Source organism: Galleria mellonella, unplaced genomic scaffold (assembly GCF_026898425.1).
Source record: "Galleria mellonella isolate WM207_F2 unplaced genomic scaffold, CSIRO_AGI_GalMel_v1 utg38, whole genome shotgun sequence".
NCBI lineage: Eukaryota > Metazoa > Arthropoda > Insecta > Lepidoptera > Pyralidae > Galleria > Galleria mellonella.
The window spans coordinates 10100182-10127209 of NW_026442090.1; the positions used below are offsets into that span (position 1 = coordinate 10100182).

Genomic DNA, 27028 nt, shown 5'->3' on the forward strand with positions numbered 1-27028 from the left:
TATTGTAGGTATTGAACTGTTTTGTCTCTTTTTTTAAGTTAAATTCGCAATTTTGAAGAAAGTGAGAAAACAATTTCATTAATATACATATATTTCTAAAAGGTTTTAATTTTTATGAAGAAGTAGTTAATAAAATAATTAAAAATGTGTTTAAATATACGCTATGTGATGCCACATATCAAGTAAGAAAAATATGTTATACAAGTCATTTGAAAAATTATTTTAATTTTTTATATTAAATAATAAAATTTTCCGTTATATGTATAATGGAAAATTTTATGAACTTATATAAAGGTATAGACATCATTACAAAATTACGGAAGTTTTAAAAATAATAAAATTATTTCATTAACTTTTATACATATATATCCACATAATTCTTCAAATATATCTCCTATTTTTAATCGTCACTCTAAATGGCGATAAAATGGTGATGTTACAATTTTTTTTAAATAACTAAAAAATAATATTACCTTAAAATAGTTCTAAGAAAATATTACTCCTACGTAGATGATACCTGCTTAAAATTCCATCTTCAACAAGATTACCCACTCTAAAATTCAGATATTTTAGGGTTCCGGGCCAAAATTTAGGATGGCACGCATATAGTGCGACATTGTCCATCCGTCCGTCCGTCTGACTGTTAGAGCGCTTTATCTCGGCAACTACAAATATTATCATGTTAAAGTTTAGATATCATTGATTATTTTATTAAAATTGATTATGTAGATATATTATAAAAGAAATAAATGACAAAATATTTTTTTCTTTGGGGGATACAAAAGAAGCATTTTAAATTTTAAAATGACCGTAATAGGCCAAATCCCCATTTCATATCATCACTATTATATAAAAGGACAAGAACTTTATTTGTACTAAAAAACTTGTTCAATGTTCTAAAACAGTTTTTAAATTTTTGTTTGTGCCACCTAATTTATTAATTTTTTATCAAAAATGTGAAACACAATACAATCTACATATAGACCCAAAAGCTACCTAAAAGGATTACAAAATACCCTCATAAGTGCAACTGTGTAAATATTTTATTATAACCTCAAAATAAATGCAATTAAATGAAATAATAGCACTTAATAAAATTTCATTAGTTTTAATTCACCAACTTAGTTTTGTAACATTATTTATTTTATTTTATTTATTAGGCGCACATAACAGAAGTTTACAAATACAAACTTAAATTATAATATGCAAGTACATAATGTATTGATCAGGTAAACTTGCCACAACATGTGCACACAGCATGATCTACTAATAAATGCGACTGCAACAAAGCCATTATAATAAACCTACCTAATTAATGTACAAAATTTACTAGATATTCTCGGTCAAATTAATTTTATTTGTTTGTTTTTCCATTAGCTGTGTTGTGCTGTATTGATTGACTGACATAAAAAGCAACCAATGTCTTTCTTCATTCCTGGTAATGGCTGGAAAGAAGCCATATAATATATATAAAAAAAAAAGAAAAAGAATTATTCAATTTTTTCATATCGTTCTTGTATCTCTTGATGTAATGTTTAATAACTATAAATTTAATATGTAAATAAATTAAAAAACACTAGTGAAACTATAGAAGTGGTGTCATTTTGGAGTACGTCGTCTAACACCAAATACTTCGTGTACAATAATAATTTAACAAATCGAATTCCTTGACAATTACAGCCATCAAACGAATAAGTATATATATTAGATATGTATAGATATTCCAAGCTTTAGTATAAGAAGTAATAGGTACTAAATTATACTAAAATTTACAATAAAAAATAGATTTATAGTTAATTATAGTACTAATAACACGTACGTATATACTTAATTGCGTACGTGCCACACAATCATACCAATTGTGAAGTGAATACTGGACACGTACCCCGACTAATGCAATTAATCGCCTTGTCCTAAAGACACCATATTTTTTTGCTACTTATGAAACAGCGCCATCTAAATTCTAAGTGAAACGGGAGAGAAGGGATTGTTATCATTGGAGATCTAACAGCTCCATTGCTAGCAATATATCCAATCAGGTCGATCTTCACTCGTCCTATCATATATTAGGACGACCTCCATGCGGTTCTTCCTGGAAATTATCTTGATAAATTCTTTATTAAATCTTCACTATGGGGAACTGACCTGTTTCGTTCTCATCTATCATCTCTCACTGGTGCCCCACCAGTGTATACTGATATCGCATGCGAAGTTACCATTTTATTATCACCCATTAAAAAAACTAAGCAGAGCTCGTGCTATAGATACCAAAAATGATAAACATACTTAAATACTCTTTTTTTTTTGTAAATATATACATACATTTTATACATAGAAAATACCCACACCAATACGAACAACATACATATGAATAAAAATTGTGGAGTGCTAAGCCGCTGATCCACCAAGGTCGTCAAATATGAAAAAGTAAAATATATCTCTTATCTATCAACTATAAAAAGTAAAATTGTAAAATTTTTAAAAGTGAAGAAATTCTTGTCCTTTAGATGCTCAACTCTGAATCAATTTAGAAGCAAAAAATCACGTAAAGCTAAAAAAAAAATCATTACATAAACTGCCTACAATATATGACAAGAAAAAATAATATAGCTAAAAAACTAATGCCAAAACATATATTGTTTTCTTTTGTCATTTATAAAATCCTTGTTTACGTAGAGCTTTTTATACATGCTCGTATCTTGCGTTATATAAACCGTCAATAATCTATCTGTATATACGTATACAACATGCCTATTACCGATAATTCACCCACCATAGAATATCTATCGAACCCCGCTTACGTTATGCACATGATTGATTTACTTGTTACTCGTATAAATCTCAAGGGACGCCTCGAATCAAAGCACCACTTCAGAAGAATTAGAGCATCGAACAAGAACTAGACCGTGGAACCAAATAAAGTAAACTAAAAATAAGTGACACTAAAAGTAAGTAGTTATTTTACTAAATTTTAACAAAATATCTCATATAAACATTTCAAGACGCTACATCGAGACACCGTTTATAAGATACTGGTTACATTACAGATGTATTTAAACAGATGAATTCTGCGCAAAGCCTATAATGAAAAAAACGTTTTGTTTTTGACTAGTGCTATTTTGTTACAACAAGGTAACACTGGTCAAATCTTTTACTATCTACAAATTTCAACACTATAAACTATTTATAGTGTTGTAGATGGTTACACTAATTCTTTTTTGAGTTCCATCAATATAAGAGCAACGCCGACTATTTACTTACTCTCTGACTGTCTCTGAACTATATGATCTCAAGTTACCAAACGCACCCAGGAAAGAAGATTGGGAGACTCATATTATTATTGGTGAGTTTCTCTTTATTAATAAGCGATTTATATTACATATAATTATAAAATGTAATAAGGAATAAATAAATAGTTATCAACTGATGCATAGACAGCTGAGTTCGACCCAAAATTATTTTACTAATCAAAACTATCTTCTTTAATAAGCAAAAATTACACTTTTATTTATATGAGTTTTAGAATTTTGCAATTCAAATTAAAAGAAGATTCAGTAGATAATATGTACATTGCTAAAAATTTTTAGTTTATATCGAACGTAAAGACTACGCCTTAATACATTCAGTTAATAAACATTAAAATAGGCGATTTGAATTATCTATAACTCCGTCTTTTATCTGTACTCCCAATATACATAGTTTTATTTATTTAATGTTTCAATTATGAATATATTTTTTTTCCAATTTTAAATGTAAAGGCCCTTATTGGATACATAGTCCTTATTAGTAACGGTCTTAATTTACTTTATTGGAACTGATTGAAGTGGGTACACGCGATATCCTCCTCTTATTATGAAGGTCGGGTCTGAAATACGCTTCAGTGCGCAACCCAACGCGTCCCTTACATATAGAGCCTACTACAGACGCGTATTAGCTACAGCAAATTAAATATAAAACGGACACCTGGAGAGTATCTAAGCTTCTCTCTCCAAGTAGGTAGTAAGTATTTTTGGAAATAAAAAATATTTTTTTTAGAACATAAAATGACGAACTTCACTCTAATAACTCTCTTGCTTTCTCTATTCCAGTATATAGCTCTATTTTTATTTTAACTCCTTCACTCTTAAGGCCTTGTGTCTCTATACTCTTCACACTCTTCACTCTGGCATGCGCTACCCATTAAAATAAGACAAGTGTCTAACATATTTTAAATACACAATCAGGCAACGAAAATGTCTTTGCACGTAAATAGTGCCTACATACCTGCTTCTTTATTGCCGACGTTATCCGGCCAACTAAATATCTAGTCGACCTCCACTCGGTTCTCCCTAGAAACCATTGTGATTAAATCTTATTGAATTCGTCACAATGGGCAATCTGACCTGCTTTCATCCTTACCTATCACCTCTCACTGGTGCTCTTCCACTGTATACCGATAGCGCAGACGGAATTAGCATACAATTTTCACCCATGAAAAAACATGCAGATGATTTTTAAAAAAATCTCCCTCTAGTATGACACAATAATATTATATATAAGTACCTAAAAAGTAGTATACTATATAGTATACTAGTAAATAAAAAGATTCGTTCTAGCTATGAAAACCTAAACTGCAGAATTTAGATACTTTATTCATAAAAAAAGTCAAAAGTTTTCTTTATATTTGACAACGCCCACGTCTCTGGGCGATGCTAACCTGTTCCCATCATGAGGTCCATATCTCACCATCAATGTAAATGAAAAAATGTACTTGCGTTTCTTTTACTTATGACGCAGGCATCCACTAAGAAACGATTTCCCGAAATTCCAACGGGAACGGGAGATAACGAGTTCCACGCCCACGAGATGAAGCTGCAAAAAATAGCTAGTAAAATGTAATAAAAAAAATTTACTTGTTGATACACTAGCGTATATTTTTTAAATCGGCCTGAATAAGTTCGATCGAGTATATTATGGGGACTTCGTAGAGATTTCCCCGAGTAAGTACATAAATAAACACACGTCAATGTTCTTTTAGGCTTTGTAAACGCTTGGAACAAAAGAGCGTTGACATCCAATAAACTTAAATATCAATGATTAATTATAATTGGAATTTTAGTTATGAAAGACGAGAAGAGAAAAATACTCATACCATAAAAATATAGTTTTATATAGCCGTATTCTTGTTAAGATATCTAATAGAAAATAGAATATTGGTCAAACAAATCACATTTGTAGAATTCCGTACCGCCAAAGAAAAAAACGAAACCCTTATAGAATCACTGCATTGTCTGTCCGTCTGTATGTCCGTCTGTCAAGACCTTTTTCCTTAGAAAAGCGTGGAGGTATCAAGTTGAAATTAATATCATATACTCAGATTGACCTAGAATCATGAAATGTGACAAGAAGCAATATCATGTAGCACAAGTAAAGGAAAAATCCAAAAACCGTAAATTTGTAATTATTTCACAAAAAAATTAAACAATGATTTTGTACGGAAGCCTCGTTGCGCAAGTCTGACTCACACTTGACTGGCTTTTTTAAAATATATTCAAAGTGTATACAGTCGTATACACTTAGATAACACCCAACAAAATGAGACATACTCAGAACTCGTAAACATTAGAAGGTGAAGCAGTCTGTTAAACTATTATACCGCCTATCTTATGAAAAACTATCTAAATCCCGCGTAAATCAATAGTTGAAGTATCTCATAAGCTAAGTTAGGATTAACCTATGTTTTAAATTTTATTAAAATTCGTTGAGTAGTTTTTACGTGCAGAAATGACAAACATCCATCTCTCCGTACATCCGTTGTTACAAACGTTCAGTATTTATAATATAATAATAATTTATAGGATATAAAAGGATTTAGTCTTTTCTATTTTCATAAAAAGAAATTATCATAAAATTTTACTCAATTTCGTTCAATTATGATACTGCTGAAACCGAGATTCAAATGGGTCATCAACGCGACGTGCACGAGCACACTCACTGAACTCTAGTTCATTGATCTTCATTATATTGACATCAATGTAATAATTGTGCAGATGCGAGTCAATATGGTGGAGTAATGTGTTGGCCACTCAGTATTTTCCACGCTAACAGACGCACGGACATGTCTAGCCTGTCCTGAGAGGGCGGCGAGAGGCTGCTCATACCCTCTCGCGGCCTAAACTCTATTTATGCGTCTGCCGGAATGGGATCAAATGTAAATATAATTCCTTTAACATATTTTTTGAGCCGCTATGGCTCTTCAGACAAGTGGACAATTTCTCCTTTTATTGTTTTGCGTACTCAGCGGAGGAAACGCAGATGGTGAGTAAATAATATTCATTTAATTCTATGTACTTTTATTTTAGCCTTCGAATGCATGCCTACGCATAAATTTTAGTAGAAATGTCTACTTTTAAAATATAAACGACATTGATCGGGGCCAAAGATCGCTAAATACACATACTTATAAGTACGTACTTATATTAAAGTATTTTTGTTTGTTGATAAGTCTAGAAAGGCAAAGAACCTAAATCCGATTAAAGGTGATCGACATTTTAAATATCCATAAATTAATTTATTTAATCGATACGTCTATAGTTACATTATTTATATTTCACTATACTAAATACCGCAGCTTTACTCGCGTGCAATAAGAAATGCTTACCCGTGAGTTTTTCAAAAATCCTTTTTTAGAACGTACCACATGGAATTTATCTACTAATACAAAATTCAGCTTCGGTCTTCAGTCAAGAGAATTTTAAATTCCATAGACAAATATTTATTTATCTACGGGATAGAAAACTCACTTAAGTTTTCGATTTTATGTAAATAAATGAGATGGATGCGCGATACTTTTATCGCTTAATTTTTATTGTTAACCTAGCTAATAGATTAAATACTAGCGAAACTAACCCGGCGGACATCGTTCGGTCAAAAGATGTGTTTGACGGCAAAAAATAACCTGCAAAAAATTTTTCATCACGTTTACTCCCGATAGTGTTTTAAAATACGTGTAAACAACACGAAGATTTAAAATTAACTATAAGAACAATTTGTCTGGAAAAAATGAGGTTTTATAATTTCGCAAGCCATATTCCAATTTTTCTATTTATAAGAACCTTCCTGAAAATTCAACAAGTATTTTTAGAAATTAATTAATCGAATTGTCCACCCGTTCTCGTTTTTTACGATAAGCGACTCATTTAGAGATTAATTTTTATATATCTATATATAAAAAACAATATAACAAATGAAAATAACAATGTTGCAAGAAATACAATATTACATTTAAATATAAGGTACTGCGATTTTGTAAACACACAATTGCGATTTTTTATTACTTGCCCTTCTATAGTACGTCGACCTTAATTCTTCGATGAATGATATAAAATATATATATGAGAAAATAAAGATGATCTAAGAACTATGAATACATTTTAAAATTATTAATTATAATAATTCAATTATAGGTAAAAGTTGCTCTTGAATATAATATATAATACATATAGAATATATAATACATAGAGCACTTTAACTGCTTAGTTATGTAAAAACATATGATATATTGGTAATTGCCGATTTCAGATGACCTAGAGGTATTCGACGTTCTGTCCGTGGTGCGAGAAGGAGAACTGCCCGACGGACTTTCACGGACCCCAGGCCGATGCCAGTCCCCATTAACACCTCCCTCTGAATATTCAGCATATAGCCTTCACGAAAATGCTACGTTGCATCAACTCGCCGCTGGGATGTTTTATAACACTTTCCCAGAAGACTTTTCGGTGCTCACGGTAGTGCGACTGCCAGGTAAATTTAAAATTTACTTCTTTAAAAATTACTCCAGGAATCTGCATAATATTTTTATGAATATTTATGAATATCTTAATTAAAAAGTAGCCGCAACGTAAACAGTTATTATACATACTAAAATTATAATATAAAGTTAGGGTCGGTTTTGAGACAGATAAGTTATTTAGGATTAATATTGCCAGATGCCCCGCTTTTAACGAGTTACACCATTTTTCAAGCAATAATAATAAAGAATCGCATAATTGTTAAAATGAAATATGAAGTAATCAAAACTCCCTTATTTATTAGGGATATATTCGGCAGAGACAGGCGCAACCCACGCAACCGATTATAAAAATCTAAAACACATGTTTTTTTTTTTATATTGTGACAATCAAACAACAAAGAGTGTACGTGTACATTTTTATGCAATTTAGAATGACAAACAAATTAACGGCTAATCTAGTAGATTGTGACAACAAAGAACATCACAGAAGACACTGCGTTACTTGAATGAGATGAATGGTTTTAATCATTCTTTGCAATGTCTAAAGACTATATTTTTATACCTCTGTACCCTGTAATTTTATTACTATATCTCATCCTGTAACTTAAAACATGGTCATGGAACCAACAACCAATACGAAAGAAAGATTCTTAAGTGGCGACACACACTATGTGCTGTGACGACCTCAAATGCATTGCAGAGGGAGTCAGTGAATGGAAGTGGCTCAGGACCGTTCTTTGTGGCAGTCTATGTCGAAAACCTATACTCAGCAGGAAATAGATAATGGCTGATATGATGATGATGATGATGATAGTCATGGGAGCATAGCTGCTTCACGACATTAAATATTATAATATTAAATTGAATGGAATATATTTCAATAATTATTCTTTTGTTCTTAAAGACACCTTTTTTATGCAGGTTCAGATCAAAATCCGATATTCGTGTTATATTCTGATGCTGGTGATGAGCAGTTGCAGCTTGTAGTGGGTGAACTAGTAGAGTTGTACTATGAGGATACCCGAGGGGATCCTCCTGATCATGAACTGCTTACGTTTCGTGTTAATATCGCCGATGGAATGTGAGTAAAATCCGGCTCAAAAATGTACATTGGTGGAGTATAGCACCATTATAATGTACTATAATATAATAATGTACCTCCATTTCTCTATATATAAAAATAATTGGATCTGCTATCTTTTACATTTTAAACTGTATATGTTTGGAAAGTCTGAATCTTCAATCATCATAATAAAATTCCTCATTAAAATAATAAAAGCCTGTAAAAAAATCATTAAAATAATAGACTCAGAATACTTTGTACAGAGGAATAATACCAGAGTCCTCAGGAATGGCAACGCATGGGGGGTATCATGGGCGAAACAGTATACTCTGTTATGTCCATGTTACTGCTCATGTCTATAGGCGACGATTACCACTTTCCATCAGGTGGGCCATCAGCTTGTTTGCCATTCTAAGATGTATAAAAAAAACTTTATAAAATAAAAAAATTGTGCTTTTAAAATCAAAATCAAATTGTTTTAATAATTTCTTTTTTTATTATTTATTAGAATTTCGATGTTGTACATAAACAATTTTATTTACATTAATGACCGAGTATCGTTATAATTAAAAAAAACTCATCATCTCATGTTCTTTTCTAATATACATCTCCGAAGGTGGCATCGGCTAGGACTCAGCATAAAAGGAGACTCGGCGACTTTACTAGTTGACTGCAATATTAAAGAAACACTACCCCTGGACCGCAAGCCAGGAAGCACATTCAACTTAGCCGGAGCATTGGTCATGGGCACCCAGGTTACACCTGATCAGTTTTACGAAGTAATCACTTTATGATATTTATAAATTAAATGTAATAAGAAAAATATTCCCATGATAGAACACTTAAAATATCAAATTGTCATAATTTTTTTTAAATTTTGCATGCTTATTTTATACTTGCTGTATCCTACGGCATTAGTTAATTAGGAAAAAAGTACTCTATGTATTAATTTGTAAATGGTCTATCTAGAAAATTGTTTTCATTATAATCCTTTATCCATCCATCGTAATAGAATAACAAATAACCAAATATCTTTGCAAACTTATAATATTAGTAAAATTTAATTAATCAACAATCATAACATATAATATTCAACAGCGACCAATAAAGGTGACCCAAAAGGGCACAAGTCATCGATGTAATCGATCGTAGTCAATAAATAACAAGGGCCAAGTAGAATCAAAGGGTTTCGAGTGGCTTGAAAACTATACGATTAGTTTTGAGTTAAAACCTCATTGAGTTCTCTTGGCTTATAACTGTAACCAGAATGAGAATATACTATAACCTAGGAATAAAACTCTGTATGCTTGTATTATGTCCGTATATTTTTCTATCAGGTTCAAGGATAGACAGTTAAAAACCAAACGTTATTTATCTTTATGCTTATCTATTTCTTAATTTTTATAATCGCCTCATGCATTTGCGTCAATTCTGAAAACTAACTCTAAGCAGTATCCACACCACAAAACCACAGTATAAGTATACACTAAAGTACAGTATATATGTATATATGTCATAACATCTGTACGTTAATTGCTTCTGTAGTTGTGAAAAGCACGGATCGCAGCGTTTTATTTGAAGTGTCCGAGGTGTGACAGAACTGCATAAATACCAATCAGTACAATTTTATTTTAATTAATTATCTTTAATCACAGGGAGACATCGAGTTACTGCAATTTACCAACAAACCGGACACAGCATATGAAATGTGTACTTCGATCGCTCCTGACTGCGTTGGATATAAACCTTACAGTGCACCTTCTGTATCTTATGATACAAGAACAACCGTTAGCCCAAAAGACAATATCGATTTGCCAGACGAATATACAGATTACGACCCTGAAATAGAAGCTTCAACAGTTCATCCTATGCAAAATACACTAAGTGCGGATGAAAATGGTAATAGACAATATGGACATTTCGGTAGAAGGAGGTGGATGGGACGAAACCGATCTGATAACCATTGGCCTGCTGCAGGAGATTTGACAACAACAAGACCTAACTGGCAAATCGCTAACGCCTTCGGTGTAACCGGACCATATCTGCCATTGACTGATTCAGGTATCAGCTACTATTTGTTCAACTTTGTCTTTAAAATTATTGGTAATTTTTTTAATTTACTTCAGTTTGAAGTTGCTTTGTTCTTATTGATATTTCATTGTGCCTTTGTTCAGATGAAAACAGCATCTTCGGCCGGTTTACAGACGAAAGTGAGTACGTGCCAGCACCACCGAGTGTGGTGTTATCAACACAGCCCGAACCATTGGAAATCACCACGCCCAGAGTAAGATTTTAACATCTTTTTATTTATTATTCTTTTAAAAATATACTCCAAAATCCATTTTGGCATATAAGAAATATGGGGCAAATAAGAAAAATGTACCTAAAATAATTATTTCTTTATATTGTTTATAAGGGTGAAACTTTGTATAATAATCCTCGGTATAAGTATTTGTATCCCACTCGAGTATCTACCGCTAAGCAGCTATGCATTCATGGCTGTGTTAAAGTTTGAAGGGTAAGATATGACAGTGAAATTACAGAGAGCCTAACACCGTAATTCTTAGAATAATAATATACGGTAGATACTATGAGCGTAACATTCTACACAGCGATGACCATCGTATTGTTCATCACTATAGGCGACGGTAACCACTATCCATCAGGTAGACTGTCAATTTGTTTTACATTCCTATTGTACATGTATTATGAATTATTCCTAAAGAATATAAAAATACTTATCTGTATAACTTTTATATAAATGTAAACCAACTTTAAATTATAATATCGCGCCTAATCTTTACATGGCAGCGAATTTTCCAGCTCAAGAGAGGGGACGAGGACGAAACGGAAACGACTCTTGTTACCACCGAAGCTGCCTACAGTCCTATGACAACGACGGAAGACGACGAATGGCTTACACATCCCCCGGATTATGGTCGAGTATGATATCGCAAAAATTTGCCTCTGCTTTTTGTTTTTTCTGTAAATATTTTTTTAATATATGATATATCTGTAATTCATGGCAAACCTCCATGAAAAAAAAGACTGTTATAAACAGTTAAGATATTGTAAGATTTTATCTATCAGCGTCTGACTATACACTTAATTTTTATGTAACATCAGCAGCTAAATAAATATTTACGATAACGTATGACTTGATAATTTCTAGAATTGTATTCTTATATCAAATATTAAAATATGTACACAAGTATTAATAACCAAACAATATTAATAAAATTAAATAATAAGACAAAATCAATCTTTATATACAATTTTTGTACACAATCAAAGTAATAACCACTCATCTATATGTCTAGCCATTTATAATTATCTTCCATCAGGTTGGCCAAAAGCCTTTTTGATTTTCCATATTGCAGGAAAAAAAGATTAAGGTAAAAAAAAATATATATATTTTCAGGGCAACGCTTCAATTGGGTACGATTCGGAAACATATTACGATTATGGGGGCCAAGGAACCTATATGGGTCCTCGTGGATATCCCGGGCCACCTGGCCCACAAGGGCCTAGAGGTCCCAAAGGAGAACCAGGAAAGCAGGGAGCAGAAGGTCAACAAGGATTTCCGGGTCCACCTGGACACGTTTTTGTTGTGCCAGTAAGTACATATTACATATTTACGAGTAACAGTTACGACAATTTATTACAAAGAAAATGAACTCTACACTGAATAAAAAAAAAACATTTTATGATATAAAAGCTAAAATACACCAACACACCAACTTTTGATACTAAACACCAAGCCCCAGACTCCGCAGAATACAAAACTCTATAAGTTAATTTCAAAAGTATTTCATAACTTTCCAATCGATATTCTTCATTCTATGTAGGCAGATTTAATAGCAGCAAAATACGCTAAGATGTTGAAGTTAAAAACTATGATGTGATGTCTAAAGCATCACAATGAATATAAACAAAGCATCATCATCATCATCTCAGCCATTATCTTTCCACTACTGACCATAGGCCTTCCCTATGGATTGCCATAAGGTACGTTCCTGAGCCACCTGCATCCAAATAAAGCATACTAAGAGAAATTCCAAATGCACCAAATGTAATCGACTAGCGACCTGTTCCGGGCTTCGCACGGGTGCAATACTGATACTAAATATATTGTACTACAGTATACATCATCACTACATTTAAAAAAAAACACACAAATAAAAATTATTTACGACATCACATTAGGAACCTCTAAAATTATCAGTGTTTCTCTACAATATAATGCATGTATTATACATATAAACCTTCCTCTTGAATCACTCTATCTATTAAAAAAAAAACGCTTCAAAATCCGTTGCCTGGTTTTAAAGATTTAAGCATACAAGGGACGGACAAACAGCGACAGCGACTTTATTTTATACTATGTAGTGATTACAAAGATAGATAGATACTTTATTTGCTTAACTTACTGCACACAAATAACAACAGATATAGATAGGCATACACACAAAAAAAGAGATAAAAGAATACATATACGAAGAAAAAGAAAAATGCATAAAAGAACTAACACAATGTAATAGTCACAACTCAGTTTGCTTTGCTCTCAAAAGAGCAAAACACTGATATTCTGTTGTGACCAAAAGCGAACAAACATCAAAACAACAATACCTAATAATAATAATATGATTTGTCAGGATGTGCATTATTCGCCTATTAAAACATAGCTTTGAAAAGAAGAGATGACAATTGTATTCTTACTTTATTATAACCATACAAAGAATCAACAATAGCATCAACATAATTAAAACTCTAACACTTCTATTTATCTGATCTGCTAGCGCAGAATATACTCGTAAATATAGAATACATTTCCATTTCGTTTCGATGACAATTAATCCTAAAATGTTTCAACCTATAATTAGTTTCCCAGCAAGTATCACAACAGTTAGATATATATATATATATATATGTACAATAAACATTCATGTATATTTATACATATTTTTCCTTTTATGTTGTTTACTTAAGAAGATTGTGTCTTACAAAAGAAACTAATTCAATTGTGACAAAACCAGTTCTTTATTTTAAAATTAAACTACTACCAATTTTGATAAAATTCCTATGAGAATAATGTGTAACCATAATCCTTACAGATAATAAAAGAATTGTCCAAATCGGTTTAAAAATAACAGTTATGAGGTAACATACATAAAATCATAATCATAAAAAAATTACATACCGAATTGAGAACCTCCTTCTTTTTAATGTCGGTTAAAAATAGACATAAATACTCGTAATATCCAAAACTGCCATTTGTCATTATGATAGATGATTATTATAACCAATTAGTGTAACGGCGTGCTTGCTGATTTATTAGCCAGTCATTAAGTTACACCCGAACAGTTTCTTCAAACATCTCCCTACATATATAAATATTAAATTACATATAAAAATTATCTTCATATTTATATTATAAAAATATTATAATATTTATAATATAAAATTACTAAATTTATTATTTATTTACTAAATTTACACAAAAAAATTAAAAATCAAAACTACACATGTAAATATTAATATTTGATTTTTAAAGAAATTAAAAAGTAATCAGTTGCACCTCGGCCGTCAACTGTCCTCTGCTGAACATAGGCGTCTCCTTAAAGAAGAGTTTTGCTAGTAGTTGCCACGTTTGGCAGACGAGTTGGCTTTAGAAGAAAAAAGTTATGCGTTAGGAAAAAAATGGACGTAAATTTAAAACGATTCTTTTAACTTACAAATTACGTAATTTTGGTATGTTTGTAAACTAATTTGTCTTTCACTGTATCTCGTATTGTCACATATTTTTCTTTTCCAGCTACACCAGTCTGCTAATGAAAAAGGACCTGATGTTCAATCAGAAGCTCTACGTCAGATGTTAACACAACACATGGTATATTATTTTCAGGATTTTCACGTTCACAGGGTTCCTTTATATTTTTTTTTTTTTTTGTAATTAAAATTAAATTCTGACATATTTTTAGGCTGCAATGCGAGGTGTCGAGGGGCCTATGGGCTTGAGCGGTCCACCTGGACCAGAGGGAGAAATCGGTCCAGAAGGTCCGAAGGGCGAGCAAGGAGAACAAGGAGAGCCAGTATGTACCAATTATATAAAAATATTAAATTGTAATTACATTTTTTAAACGAATTTGAAAAGTAATAAATTTGATTAAAAATTTTATAAGTATATTTCATTAGGCCATCGTTGTGAATTCATTAGGAAATAATAACGATGCCTTCCAGAGAGGATCGCACATTAACACGCACGTTAACATTTCATGTAACGATATCCTTACTACTACCAAAATAGGCTTCTAGATTGTGAGTTTCAATATTTTCTAGGGTCCACCCGGTCCTCGAGGACCACAAGGCCCTCCTGGAAGACTAGGTCGTCGTGGGCATGCAGGTAGAGACGGGGAAAGTGGTTCAACGGGACCGACAGGTCCCAAGGGTGAACAAGGTTATCCAGGTCTTCCCGGCATACCTGGTGATAAAGGCGAACGTGGAGCTCCAGGGTTGCAAGGGGAAGCAGGAGCTCCTGGACAAGATGGACCGCCAGGTGACGACGGTCCTCCGGGACCACCAGGACTATCAGGTGAACTCGTAAGTTATGATTTTTTTATTTATTCTGTGGAAAGTTTGGTCGTTTTAAACGTAAGCATTTTTCACACATTAACGCGCTAAATATATAAATACAACTAATAGCTTCTTTTGATTTCCGTACGTACTCATAATAAAGTAGATTAAGTTTTTAAAATACATAAACAAAATACCATTGTTCCAAAAATCCCTCAATAAGATTATTGCCAGAATTAGATGTGGGTCTTAAAAAGTAAAATTATAATACAATGGCTTATTATATATGACTATACATAAAATAATAATACTTCGTAGAAGGTTTAGGAAATCTTGATATATTTATCGACTTTTGATGTTGACTTAGATATTATATTTAGGAACAAGCTTTGTGCTATACTTTTAATATAATTACAATTAAAATTTTTAGGGTCCACGAGGTTTTATGGGGCCCAGAGGATTTCCAGGACTAATCGGCTATCCCGGATTACCTGGTATTGAAGGACCACAAGGAACAAAAGGTGCTGCAGGCCAGCCTGGCCCCCCTGGGCCTCAGGGCCATCCAGGCCCAATGGGCCCAGCAGGGTCTCCCGGGCCCCAAGGACCTATTGGAGCTCCCGGAATCCAGGTTAGTAAATTTTCTTACTTGTGAATTCCGAATAAATTGTACGATAATAAAAGGTGACTGTGTGTACAAAAAATATTGAATCTAACCAAACAAATTACAATACGAAACGAAAAGCATTCAGATACCAAAAGTGGCTTGGTATTATACTCAGATAAACTATAATATATCTATGCAATAAAGTAAATGTTAAAAATTAATAAAAGAGTAAATAAAGAATGCGTAAGCAACCCGAAAATAATATTATTTACTTTATAATTTAAATTTATATGAACTTACATTTATTGCAGGGTCCGCAAGGTAAACCAGGGATGTCAGGGCTGCCAGGACCAGAGGGTTCACCTGGTACACCTGGCAATCCTGGGCAACAAGGGCCACCTGGTGACGTCGGACCACAAGGAGCACAAGTATGATTAAATGCCACTGCATTAATATAAAAATAATAAATACTGGTCTGTTCTAAAAGCAAGTCTAACTTCCATTGAACTAGTATACGTAATTTTTTTTTTTATTTTCTAAGATACTAAGTACCTCTAATCGGTGCCTTTTCAAAAGTTTTATCAACTCTTCAAAAACTTTTGAAAACATTTCTCCATTTTTCCTGCGTAATATAAGTACATAATTATTTGACAAACCCTCTTGAGTGGATACTTTACGAATTGCGACCAGACTCCAGAAATAAGTAGGGAAAATAGGCATGTTTATTTTTTTCGTTGCAAGTTAAAAAGTATACAAATAATTGGTATACAGCTACCACTTTTACTATAGTAACCACACTTCTTGTTTTTGATTTATAGATTGTAATATAATTATTTATAACAAAATTTATTACCAGGGCATGTTGGGTTTCCCTGGAACTCGTGGATTGAAAGGTGATATTGGACTTCGAGGTTTACCAGGAGATAAAGGAGATAAAGGAATTAGAGGTGTGTTATTAATTTATATTGTTATTTACTAAAATTTTCAACAATATAGCCAAACAGATCTGTAATAATCTAATAAATGGACAAAAATATGATTGAAAGTAAAAATGACAGATTAAAGACATAAATAACACCATTGTCAAAATTCGCGGATATTTCAATGATGATGTTTATCAATTTTTGTATTTGTATATAATGTCATCAATAATTATGACACAGGAGTTGATGGAGAAAAAGGTGATATGGGACCAAAAGGTGAACGTGGTCAGCAAGGAGAATCTGGTCCTCCAGGAATCGAAGGACCTGAAGGACAAAAGGTATTCCATTGCATTACAATAAACATTTAGGACCAACTTTAAAAAGGAGGGGGTTCCCAATTCGGTTTTTTTTTTTGTTTGTTCCGTCATAAGTTCGGTATTTATGAGTTGAAAATCCTTTATTTATCTAAAGGAATATACTTTTAAATTAGTCCTATAGAAATTTTATCAACATCTATTCCGTATTGGATTTTAATTGATTTTGCCATAAATAGTCGATTTTTTGCAGAACAAAATCTTAAATTATTAAATAACCATTTTTTTATGAAACTACCATCCAGTTCGAAATGCAATTTTAATTGGGAAGAACGAGCAAGAAACTCAACAATTGTATTTTATTATGAAATGTTGTAATAAATATTCTTTAAATAAACTGTAACTTTCTAGGGAGCCGAAGGCCCAAGAGGTGAAACCGGCCCATCTGGTCCAACAGGCGAAAAAGGTACCGCTGGACCACCAGGTCCACAAGGATATCCAGGCAGTCAAGGAGAGAAAGGAGACAAAGGTGCATCCGGACGACGGGGAAGAAGAGGCGCTAAAGGCGTAATGGTAATTAAAGTTATATCAAAATTGGTACTACCAATATTTTATTATATTATACTTTTCATTCAATTTTACTTTTAATTTGACAGGGCATGGTTGGAACTCCTGGAGATCGTGGAGAAAATGGACCCCGGGTAAGTAGTAATAAACAATAATAAACAAAAATTTTTTAAAATAATCAAATCCACACTTTATTTATATATATGCTAGGTTCCCTAAATGAATACAAGTAACAAATGAAGAACTAATATTTTCAGGGTTACAGAGGGCCGCGTGGACGCCGTGGATCTGATGGTGCTCCAGGACCCAAAGGAGATACGGGTCAACCTGGCCCCCCTGGCCCAATAGGAGAACGAGGACCACAAGGTTTAGAAGGTGTACGTGGATTTCCTGGTGCTGTTGGGCCTCCAGGAACTGAAGGAAAACCGGGTTTACCTGGACCACCTGGTGAACGAGGCCCGACGGTAATAAAAAATTGCAATTATATACTTAAGATAATAATAGTTTCAATATTATTACTTTACGTGTTTAATCCATAAAATTTGGTATTTCAGGGAGAACCAGGTGCACGTGGACAACAAGGCCCTGTAGGCGCCATTGGTCCACAAGGGCCAATTGGAGAACCTGGACCACAGGGACCTCCAGGATCATCAGGTATACCTGGTACACCTGGTGATGTAGGAGCACCTGGCGAAACTGGAAAAGAAGGTCCACCTGGGCCACCAGGACCTGAGGGCAAGCCTGGACCTGTTGGATCAGCAGGACCACCAGGTCAACCTGGGGAACAAGGCCAACCAGGTGTAGTGGTAAGTCGTAATATACTTATCTGCACTACACTATCTTGTATTGCCTTTGTTTTTAATAAATCGATAATTATATTTAGGGACCACCTGGGACAAAAGGTGATATAGGTCCTTCCGGACCACCTGGGATACGCGGAGATAAAGGACAACCGGGGGAAACTGGTCATGAAGGACCTCAAGGACCCCAAGGTCGCGAAGGTCCTAGAGGATATCCGGGACCAGGAGGCCAAAAGGGAGAAGTAGGAGAGCCAGGCCCAGTCGGTTAGTAAAACTAAAGAAATAGCATTTCATATTTTTTATTTTGTTTATGAGGTTCTGATTCTGAAGCTAAGATTAATCTAATTTGGACTACAATTTTAAAATAAATAAATAAATCTCCATAAGGTGCTGTTGGTCGAGACGGACTACCCGGTCCACGAGGATTAGCTGGTGCTCCAGGACCTATCGGATCTCCAGGGGAAGATGGAGACAAAGGTGAAGCTGGCCCACCAGGAGAGAAAGGCTTTAAAGGAGCTACCGGAGAACCAGTAAGTTTCCCTTTAACTTTATACAAGCATGCATTAAATGAGGCAAGAAATATATATTAGTTTAGAAGCAAGTAGATTTTTAGTTTCTATCTATCTCAAATAGATTATATTCATATTTTTATTACTTTCAATTATTACTGAATCTATACGAAGAATATGTTTCTACTAAATTATATTATAAATTCATCTTCACTACTTATCTGCATTCAGGGCCGTGCCTGGGTATATGGCCGCCTGCGTGCCAGTCTGTATGGCCGCCCCCAGGATAACATTAAAAAAAACTACTTTAATTTTTAATGTTTATTATTATACACAGGGCATCAAACCGGGAAAAAAATCAGTTTTTGGTTAACCGAAATCGGCCCAGTAAACAACTTGTAACGATTTGGCCGCCTCTTAATTTCGGCCGCCTGCGTGCGGTGCACGCAATGAACGCCCGTCAGGCACGGCCCTGTCTGCATTTATGAACTTTATCAATTTATGAATTATAGGGACCTCCGGGTTCACCAGGAATACAAGGCTTAAGAGGCGAACCTGGTTCTGTTGGTTTACCTGGAGATAAAGGTCCTCAAGGTGATCCAGGACCTCCAGGAGCACAAGGTGCTGACGGAGTACGCGGACCACCTGGTCCACCAGGACCTACTGGCCCTCAAGGAGAGAAAGGTCAACAAGGCTCAAAAGGAGATACAGGAGATATAGGCCCTATGGGTAAATGTTTATTTTAATAACGACGAATTTTTTGCGAAGACTAAGCGGTATCTAACTAAATCTGTAGAAAAGGCTGACTAATTACTTTCAAAATACGTTATGAGAACTATTAGTTGGAAAAAAAGCTTTAAAATTATAAAACATATACTACGATGAAACAGGCATCTGAAAAAATTGACATATGAAAGTATATCGAAACAAATATACAATGTGTTAATGAAAAGTTGCAAGTTCAAAGAAAGACTTACCTACCATGATCAGATTATTCTCTTGATATTAGAGATAATATGAAGCAGCACGTATGCATGAGTCGACATACTCGTATATTTTTTTATATATACCAGAGGGAGACTTCGTACAAAAGTCATTTGCTTGGGTACCTCTGTCCCATTCGTGTTTCAACCGTAAAGCAGTTGTGTTTGCACGGCAGTGTTTTGGTTTGAAGGGTGGAACATGGCGTGAATTTACAGGGTACAGAGGAATAACACCTGAGTCCTCAGGAATGGCAACGCATGGGGGGTATCATGGCGAAACAGTATACTCTGTTATGTCCATGGTACTGCTCATGTCTATAGGCGACGGTTAGCACTTTCCATCAGGTGGGCCGTCAGCTTGTTTGCCATTCTAAGTTATATAAAAAAAATATAACCTACTTTAAATTTAAAAAATATATCTAACTTCCTTTGCTCATATGATGATATAAATAAAATATTAAAAATAACGCGCAACCATTATTTATCACGTATACTATACTTTTAGGCCCCACTGGTCCTATTGGTCCTAATGGACCACCTGGGCGACGTGGACCAAAAGGTATACAAGGTGAACCAGGTCCTCGAGGAGCAGAAGGTCAACATGGAGATGTAGGAAATCCTGGTGCACCTGGACAACCAGGACCGCAAGGACCTGAAGGAAAATTGGTAATTATTATATTAACTGCATTACTTTGGAATAATATTATTTGCTCGTATATAACACACATTTTCCATATATAAAATAATATAAATCCAGAAGTATATAAGATGTTTGAATGTTTGGTGCTCAACCATCCCTAAATGGCTAAACGTTTGGCACTTAGATAGACCATATTCTAAATTAAGATTCGTTCTGGCTAAAGCCGAGTGTTACAGTTACTTTTGTATGTATGTACTCGTAAATAAATTGCATTAGTAGGTATAATTGCATATGTATTATTCATTAACTAATTTCTCATTAAATTTTACTCTGTTTAGGGACATAGAGGACCCGTTGGACCTAAAGGTGAAGATGGTCCACCAGGTCTACAAGGAGAGCCAGGATCAAAAGGACTTCCAGGCCCTGAGGGACCTAAAGGAGATATGGGACCAATGGGATTACCTGGAGAGAGGGGTGAACCCGGGCCTCAAGGCACTAAGGGTGAACCAGGAGCAGATGGTCCTGAAGGCAGCACTGGACCTCCTGGGCCGCCCGGACCTACAGGACCACCTGGAAAACCAGGTGAAACTGGAGTGCCAGGAAATCCTGTAAGTTTAAAAAAATCTTACAAGGTTATTTGATAGCAACTTTATTTATTATATAATTATTATAAATTTGCTATCATATCCGTTGATAATGTAAAACACATGACCGCACCTTATATTTACTCCGTCCATAATTCTGTTCATAAATATCCGTTCGAAACATATAATGTCTGCTTAATTTATTTGTCAGGTTACTTTTTCCTTCAGATATATAAAATATTATAACTTTGTGTAGGTGTTTATGTTTATTTTTTATGCATATGTGTATGTATATGTATGTATGTATGTAAGTATATATGTGTGTATATATATAATAGTCAGTAGGGGTATATATTTACATTATTACATGTATTACATCTGCCTATTTAAAAGTAATAGGGTCTTCATCGTGTCTCCAATTAAACTTACATTCGCATATGGGATCAGCTAAGCCGTTGCACGTCGACCCATCGGGATCTTTTGTGCTTCCCCCTGCCTTATACCATCATTTCATAGATCCTATGTGTTAACTTAACGATATCCCACGGTTTAAGATATCTATAGTCCCATGGCTCTGTATAAGCAGTTCCCAATAGACTCATGCGCATGCTTGCTAACGAATCACAGTTGCACATCAAGTGTTCCATGGATTCCGATTTCTCCCCGCACAGTCTGCACTGTGTGTCTGAAGATAGCCCCATCTTGTGTAATATATACCTTATTGGCATATGTCCAGTTAAAGCACCCATAATGAGTCTTGCCATCATTGAATCAAATCATTGAATCATTGAATCATTGCAGTCATTGAATCAAACTGTTTATAATTACTCCTCTCTATTCAAAGGTTGCCTGGAAGAGATCGCTTTTAACGATAAGGTCGCCCATTGTTTTCTCATTGTGATTATTTCTTATAATTGTTTATATCTAGAATAAGTTTACTATTGTAATTTTTTGGAAGAAACAATAAAGAGTATCTATCTATCTATTATCTGTATGTTGCAAATCCGTCTTTCTTACGTAAAGAATACTTACATATTTTAGGGTTCCGAAGGACCAGCTGGTGCCCAAGGTAGTCCAGGTGCTCCTGGTGAAAAAGGTGATATGGGACCAAAAGGTGCAATTGGCGAAACTGGTCCTGTGGGACCTATCGGACCTCCTGGGGAAGAAGGACAACGTGGCGTACGAGGGCTACCTGGACCAAATGTATTTTATTCTTTTAACTCGATAACCTTATATGAACTCCTCTTCACAAAAAAATTTAGTTATTCACCATTTTTTAACGTATATTATTCTCATTTTAAAGGTTTAACATTTTTGTCATGCTGTAAAAAGTAAACTTGCAAAGAGTTGTGTATTACATTACTATCCTGCTCATAATTTTAATTTATTAAGAGGAATCTCATGCACATAATACTAAAAATAATATGCAAATTTTATCTCCTTAGGGTGATGTAGGAGCTCCAGGTGCTGTGGGGCCTCCAGGTCCAACTGGAAAAATAGGACCCGTAGGGGCACCAGGGCCAAGGGGTGAAAAAGGCAATAAAGGCCCAAAAGGACACATTGGAGATACTGGTCCGATGGGTTTAAAAGGTGATCAAGGTGAAATAGGTAAACAAGGGCCTCCAGGACCAGTTGGGCCAATTGGGCCTAAAGGAGATATGGTAAGAAATATCTATAATAAATAGATTTATTATAGAATATTGTAGAATTATCTCTTTTTAATTTTAAAAACGTTTACATCGAAACTTAATCGACATATGGCAACATTAAAGTTATGTCTAAATTCTCAGTTTTTAATATTACTGCTTATATCAAAAGTGAACTAATAATGAAGTAAAATATTAATGATCCTATTTGGATTACTTACACATAATCCCAACGTTGCTCACACTTTGGTATGCTCCAAACAACTATGAACGCTCTTAACCATCTCATTGCAGGGTCCCATTGGACCACCAGGGCCAAAAGGAGATACTGGCCCCGTAGGACTATCAGGACCCGAAGGCCCTATCGGACCAAAAGGAAATACAGGCCCTGAGGGAAGACCTGGACTTCCAGGTCTACCAGGTGCACCTGGTCCGCCAGGTCTGCCAGCACCTCCACCACAATTACCAGCTGAACTATTCAGTTCTAGACGTCGGCGTAGTGTCAGCATGGACTCTTTTGATTCCACGACAGAGGACAATTACGAAGGTAAAAATTCTTGCTCTATTTATTTTATTTAAAAGGAGAAAGCTTATTTTTTTTTTATGTTGCTCGATATGTAAGATTTTTATAAATATTTGTCAATCAAAAGAATTTACCCCTGTGTTGGTACCTTAATATCTTCTAATTATGTTATAATTATACTAATTAAATCAAAATGAACATTTTTAATGTTTACAGTTAAATTTTTATCATCTGATTTTACGTAATGCTGTTATTTTAGTATTACTAGCTGACCCGGCATCCGTTTGACTCCATATGTCACTTATCGAGATAAAAAAATAACCTATCTCTCAAGTTGAGTAAACAATATCCATTCACAAAATTTCATTAAAATCTATTAAACGATTTCGGAGTAAACATCGTGACAGGATTTTAATATATAAAGAAAATTATTAATAATAAGTTGTAATTTCTTCAGATGATGAAATAGAGTGGGTACAAGAGATAATGAACGGAGTGATAGCGGCCCGCGCACAGCTGGATGCGGTTGCAAGACCGCGCGGCTCGCGAGCACACCCCGCACTTTCCTGTCGTGATCTGCGCAATGCACATGCCAATTTAACTGATGGTAATTATAAACTTTATAATAATATTTCAACATGACGTCATTAACGAATGGCCGAGGTATGGGCAGCAGCATCCCTCTTAAAACATTACCAAAAGCCGAACTGTGGTTACCAAACTGCCTATCAAGCATGATAATTACTGGCAAAATCCCCAATATTCAGCAGTGGACAAAAAATGGCTTATATATTAATAATGATCACGTCATTAATTTTGGAATGACGAAGCAAGTGTCACCCCTACTTCTCATCCTTAGAATGTAGTAGAAGGCGACTAAGAAATATACCACGACGCCAAAAAGAAAAACTAGGATTAAAACTCTTTAATAAATTGTCAAGCCAGCGTGGTCCTCTTGAGGCTTTTTAGTGTCATAAAAATGGAATGATAACCCCACCCGAACTGTCAATACATTGACAAGGTACCACTTGGTGGTGATAGTGGCACAGACTACGCGGCACCCTCTTAAATACGCCTATGATGTTCAGGTGCATTAATTTATCTTCAGGATATTACTGGATCGACGCACGCGGCGGCGGGCGTCCCCTGCGGGTCTACTGCAAGGGACATAACACTTGTGTGTACCCTGACATTGTAGAACAAGCGGCTTACTCCACAGATGGCAACACTATTAAGTTTTCTAAACTAGATAACGGATATCGGGTAAGCAAAATATATAATGATGTACATATACTCATCTCTGAAGCCTATTCATAATGGAAATCCGGTGAGCAAAATATATAAATAGTAATGTATATAACCTATTTAACTTCATAAGCAAAACGTTCTCAATTCGTCTGTAGATTTTATGTATTTTTTTTATATGTATCATTGCCGCTTGTAAATCAACGAAGAGATTTACTTCTCGTATTGAGCTCAACTTGTTTTTTTTTTTTTTTTTTCAATTAAAGTCATTATGTCTTTACGGAACAATAAGAGTTGTTGGACAAATGAATACCAAGAATCTTAGGCAATAAAAACAGACTAATATTTGTTATTTTAAGAACCATATAAATGCTAATTACTTTTATTTATGTAAATTGTACAAATTGTAATGACGATTTGTATATAACAAAAAGCGAAAAATTAAAAATCCATGGACATAAGAACTAACTAGAAATACTCTTAAACACCCCAGTACCTAAGTACCTAGATTTTGTACCGCAAAGTAATACGAGATCATCACGAGAATAAGTCCAATCGCAAAAAAATAATCGAAATCGATTCGTAATAGTCAGGTAATATCGCATACTTTATTAAATTTTATATTTAATTTTTTTTTTTCAAAATATTTTACTGAACTAATGTATAATTGTAAATGGTAGCAGATTTAAACAAAATAATTCTAATCAAATAACCAGTATTTTTTTTCATCTGCGTCACCTAGAAATAGGGGCAATCTAAAATTGGATAACCTTGATTTAAAAATATTACCCATATTTAAAGAAATTTATAATATTATTTTACAGATAACGTATGACGGCGACGGTTCTGGCTCGGTGCAACTACGATTTTTAAGACTATTATCAAATTCAGTTAGACAGAATTTCACATACACATGCATCGATACTAGAAGTATTCAAAGGTACCTACAAAAAAACTACTACTACTGTTAATGATAAATATCAAGTACCTACAGTGACAAATATAAACATAATAAACACTAATTTGGAACTCAATTTCTTTCAGATCGGATATACCACCGAAGTTAACGAGAATAAACAATGTCAAACTTTTCGGTTACAATTCTGCCGAATTCAAAGAACCACAAATTCTAATAGATGATTGCAAGGTAAAACACGATTAACTTTGACTAAATTTAGATATCTACTCGTATTCATTTAACAAGACATTAATGCCAGGATAAGGTACATTTAGTGGACCTGCGCCTTGGCATATCCCAAACGATTACAAATCGGGACTCATTGTTCTTTCTAGAAGTTCTGGACGACGAAGTTTCTTTACACTGTGATAATGCTAAATACTGTGAAAAGGGATTATTAGTAAGGAGGGGCAACCTCATTGCTAGCAATATAATCTCTCAGATCGGCTTCCACATGGAAACCTTCGTGATTAATTCTTGTTGAATTCGACACTGTGAGCCAAATGATCTGCTTTACTTTCATCTTCACTAGTGCCATGCTAGCGTTTACCAATAACGTACAAAAAACACTAAATGCTCTATTATAGTCCAATATATTCTATTTAGACAATCCGGTATTAAAGTTGATTTTTTTTTTATTATTTACAGTCGGGATCTGGAGAAATAGTACTAGAAGTACGAACATCGCGTGTTGAGCGGCTCCCTATAAGTGACTTCCAAACCCTCGGGTTTGCAGACGCGGACCATCAATTTACTTTTACAGTGGGACCCGTATGTTTTTCCTGAAATCAACGACCCTATAAAATAATGTAAATATGTACATGAAATATATTTATCATTGTGTACCTACGAAGACTTGACCCTTTGTAAATATTGTAAATAAATGTTGTTACGGCCACTGAACTTGCATTTACTTTCGATTTCAATAAAATGTATAATGGAACCAACCTACATGCATAACTAAAATAAAATACTGCATAATATAATATATAAAACAATACCAATATATAGAAGATAATAATTAGGAGATGCGAAAGAACCTATTAAAAAGTACATGCGTAATTTAAAGCACACCATATAAAAATAAAAGATACCTAATATTTCAATACATTAGAATTGTTCACGTTCTTCTGATAGTTCTTTCCAACTCGATGATTCTTGAATATTGTTACTGTTCCCTCCATTACATCATGAGACTGAAAATACTTTGCCCAATCATCCATATACTTACCACCCTTCAAACAGGAACACATGCTCACGCAAATGCCTAATGCATTATGATATAAACGCATAGGTGTATACAGCATATCTATTGTGAAAGTCTT

The 27028-nt window shown here is 34.2% G+C and overlaps 1 protein-coding gene across 4 annotated transcripts; it reads left to right on the top strand.

Annotated features, from left to right (window-relative positions):
* The first annotated feature begins 3942 nt into the window (after nucleotides 1–3942).
* LOC113522553 (collagen alpha-1(I) chain-like) lies at nucleotides 3943–26619 on the top strand. Of its 4 annotated transcripts, none has more exons than XM_031914009.2 (33): nucleotides 3943–3999; nucleotides 6030–6297; nucleotides 7561–7782; nucleotides 8693–8852; nucleotides 9451–9613; nucleotides 10490–10895; nucleotides 11009–11118; nucleotides 11646–11777; nucleotides 12256–12450; nucleotides 14650–14724; nucleotides 14816–14926; nucleotides 15174–15434; nucleotides 15838–16035; nucleotides 16323–16439; nucleotides 16868–16958; nucleotides 17175–17272; nucleotides 17660–17821; nucleotides 17905–17949; nucleotides 18073–18279; nucleotides 18370–18621; nucleotides 18699–18879; nucleotides 19003–19145; nucleotides 19637–19853; nucleotides 20613–20773; nucleotides 21086–21355; nucleotides 22373–22534; nucleotides 22777–22992; nucleotides 23272–23524; nucleotides 23958–24107; nucleotides 24609–24763; nucleotides 25570–25685; nucleotides 25790–25892; nucleotides 26352–26619. In XM_031914009.2, exons 2-33 carry the CDS (start codon nucleotides 6228–6230, stop codon nucleotides 26487–26489), a joined length of 5340 nt encoding a protein of 1779 aa, XP_031769869.2. In that variant the 5' UTR covers nucleotides 3943–3999; nucleotides 6030–6227; the 3' UTR covers nucleotides 26490–26619. The 4 variants fall into 4 exon arrangements, with proteins under 4 accessions (XP_031769869.2, XP_031769870.2, XP_052753838.1 ...); XM_031914010.2 differs by having other exon boundaries at nucleotides 11039–11118; XM_052897878.1 differs by having other exon boundaries at nucleotides 11039–11118; nucleotides 11658–11777.
* Nucleotides 26620–27028: the final 409 nt, after the last annotated feature.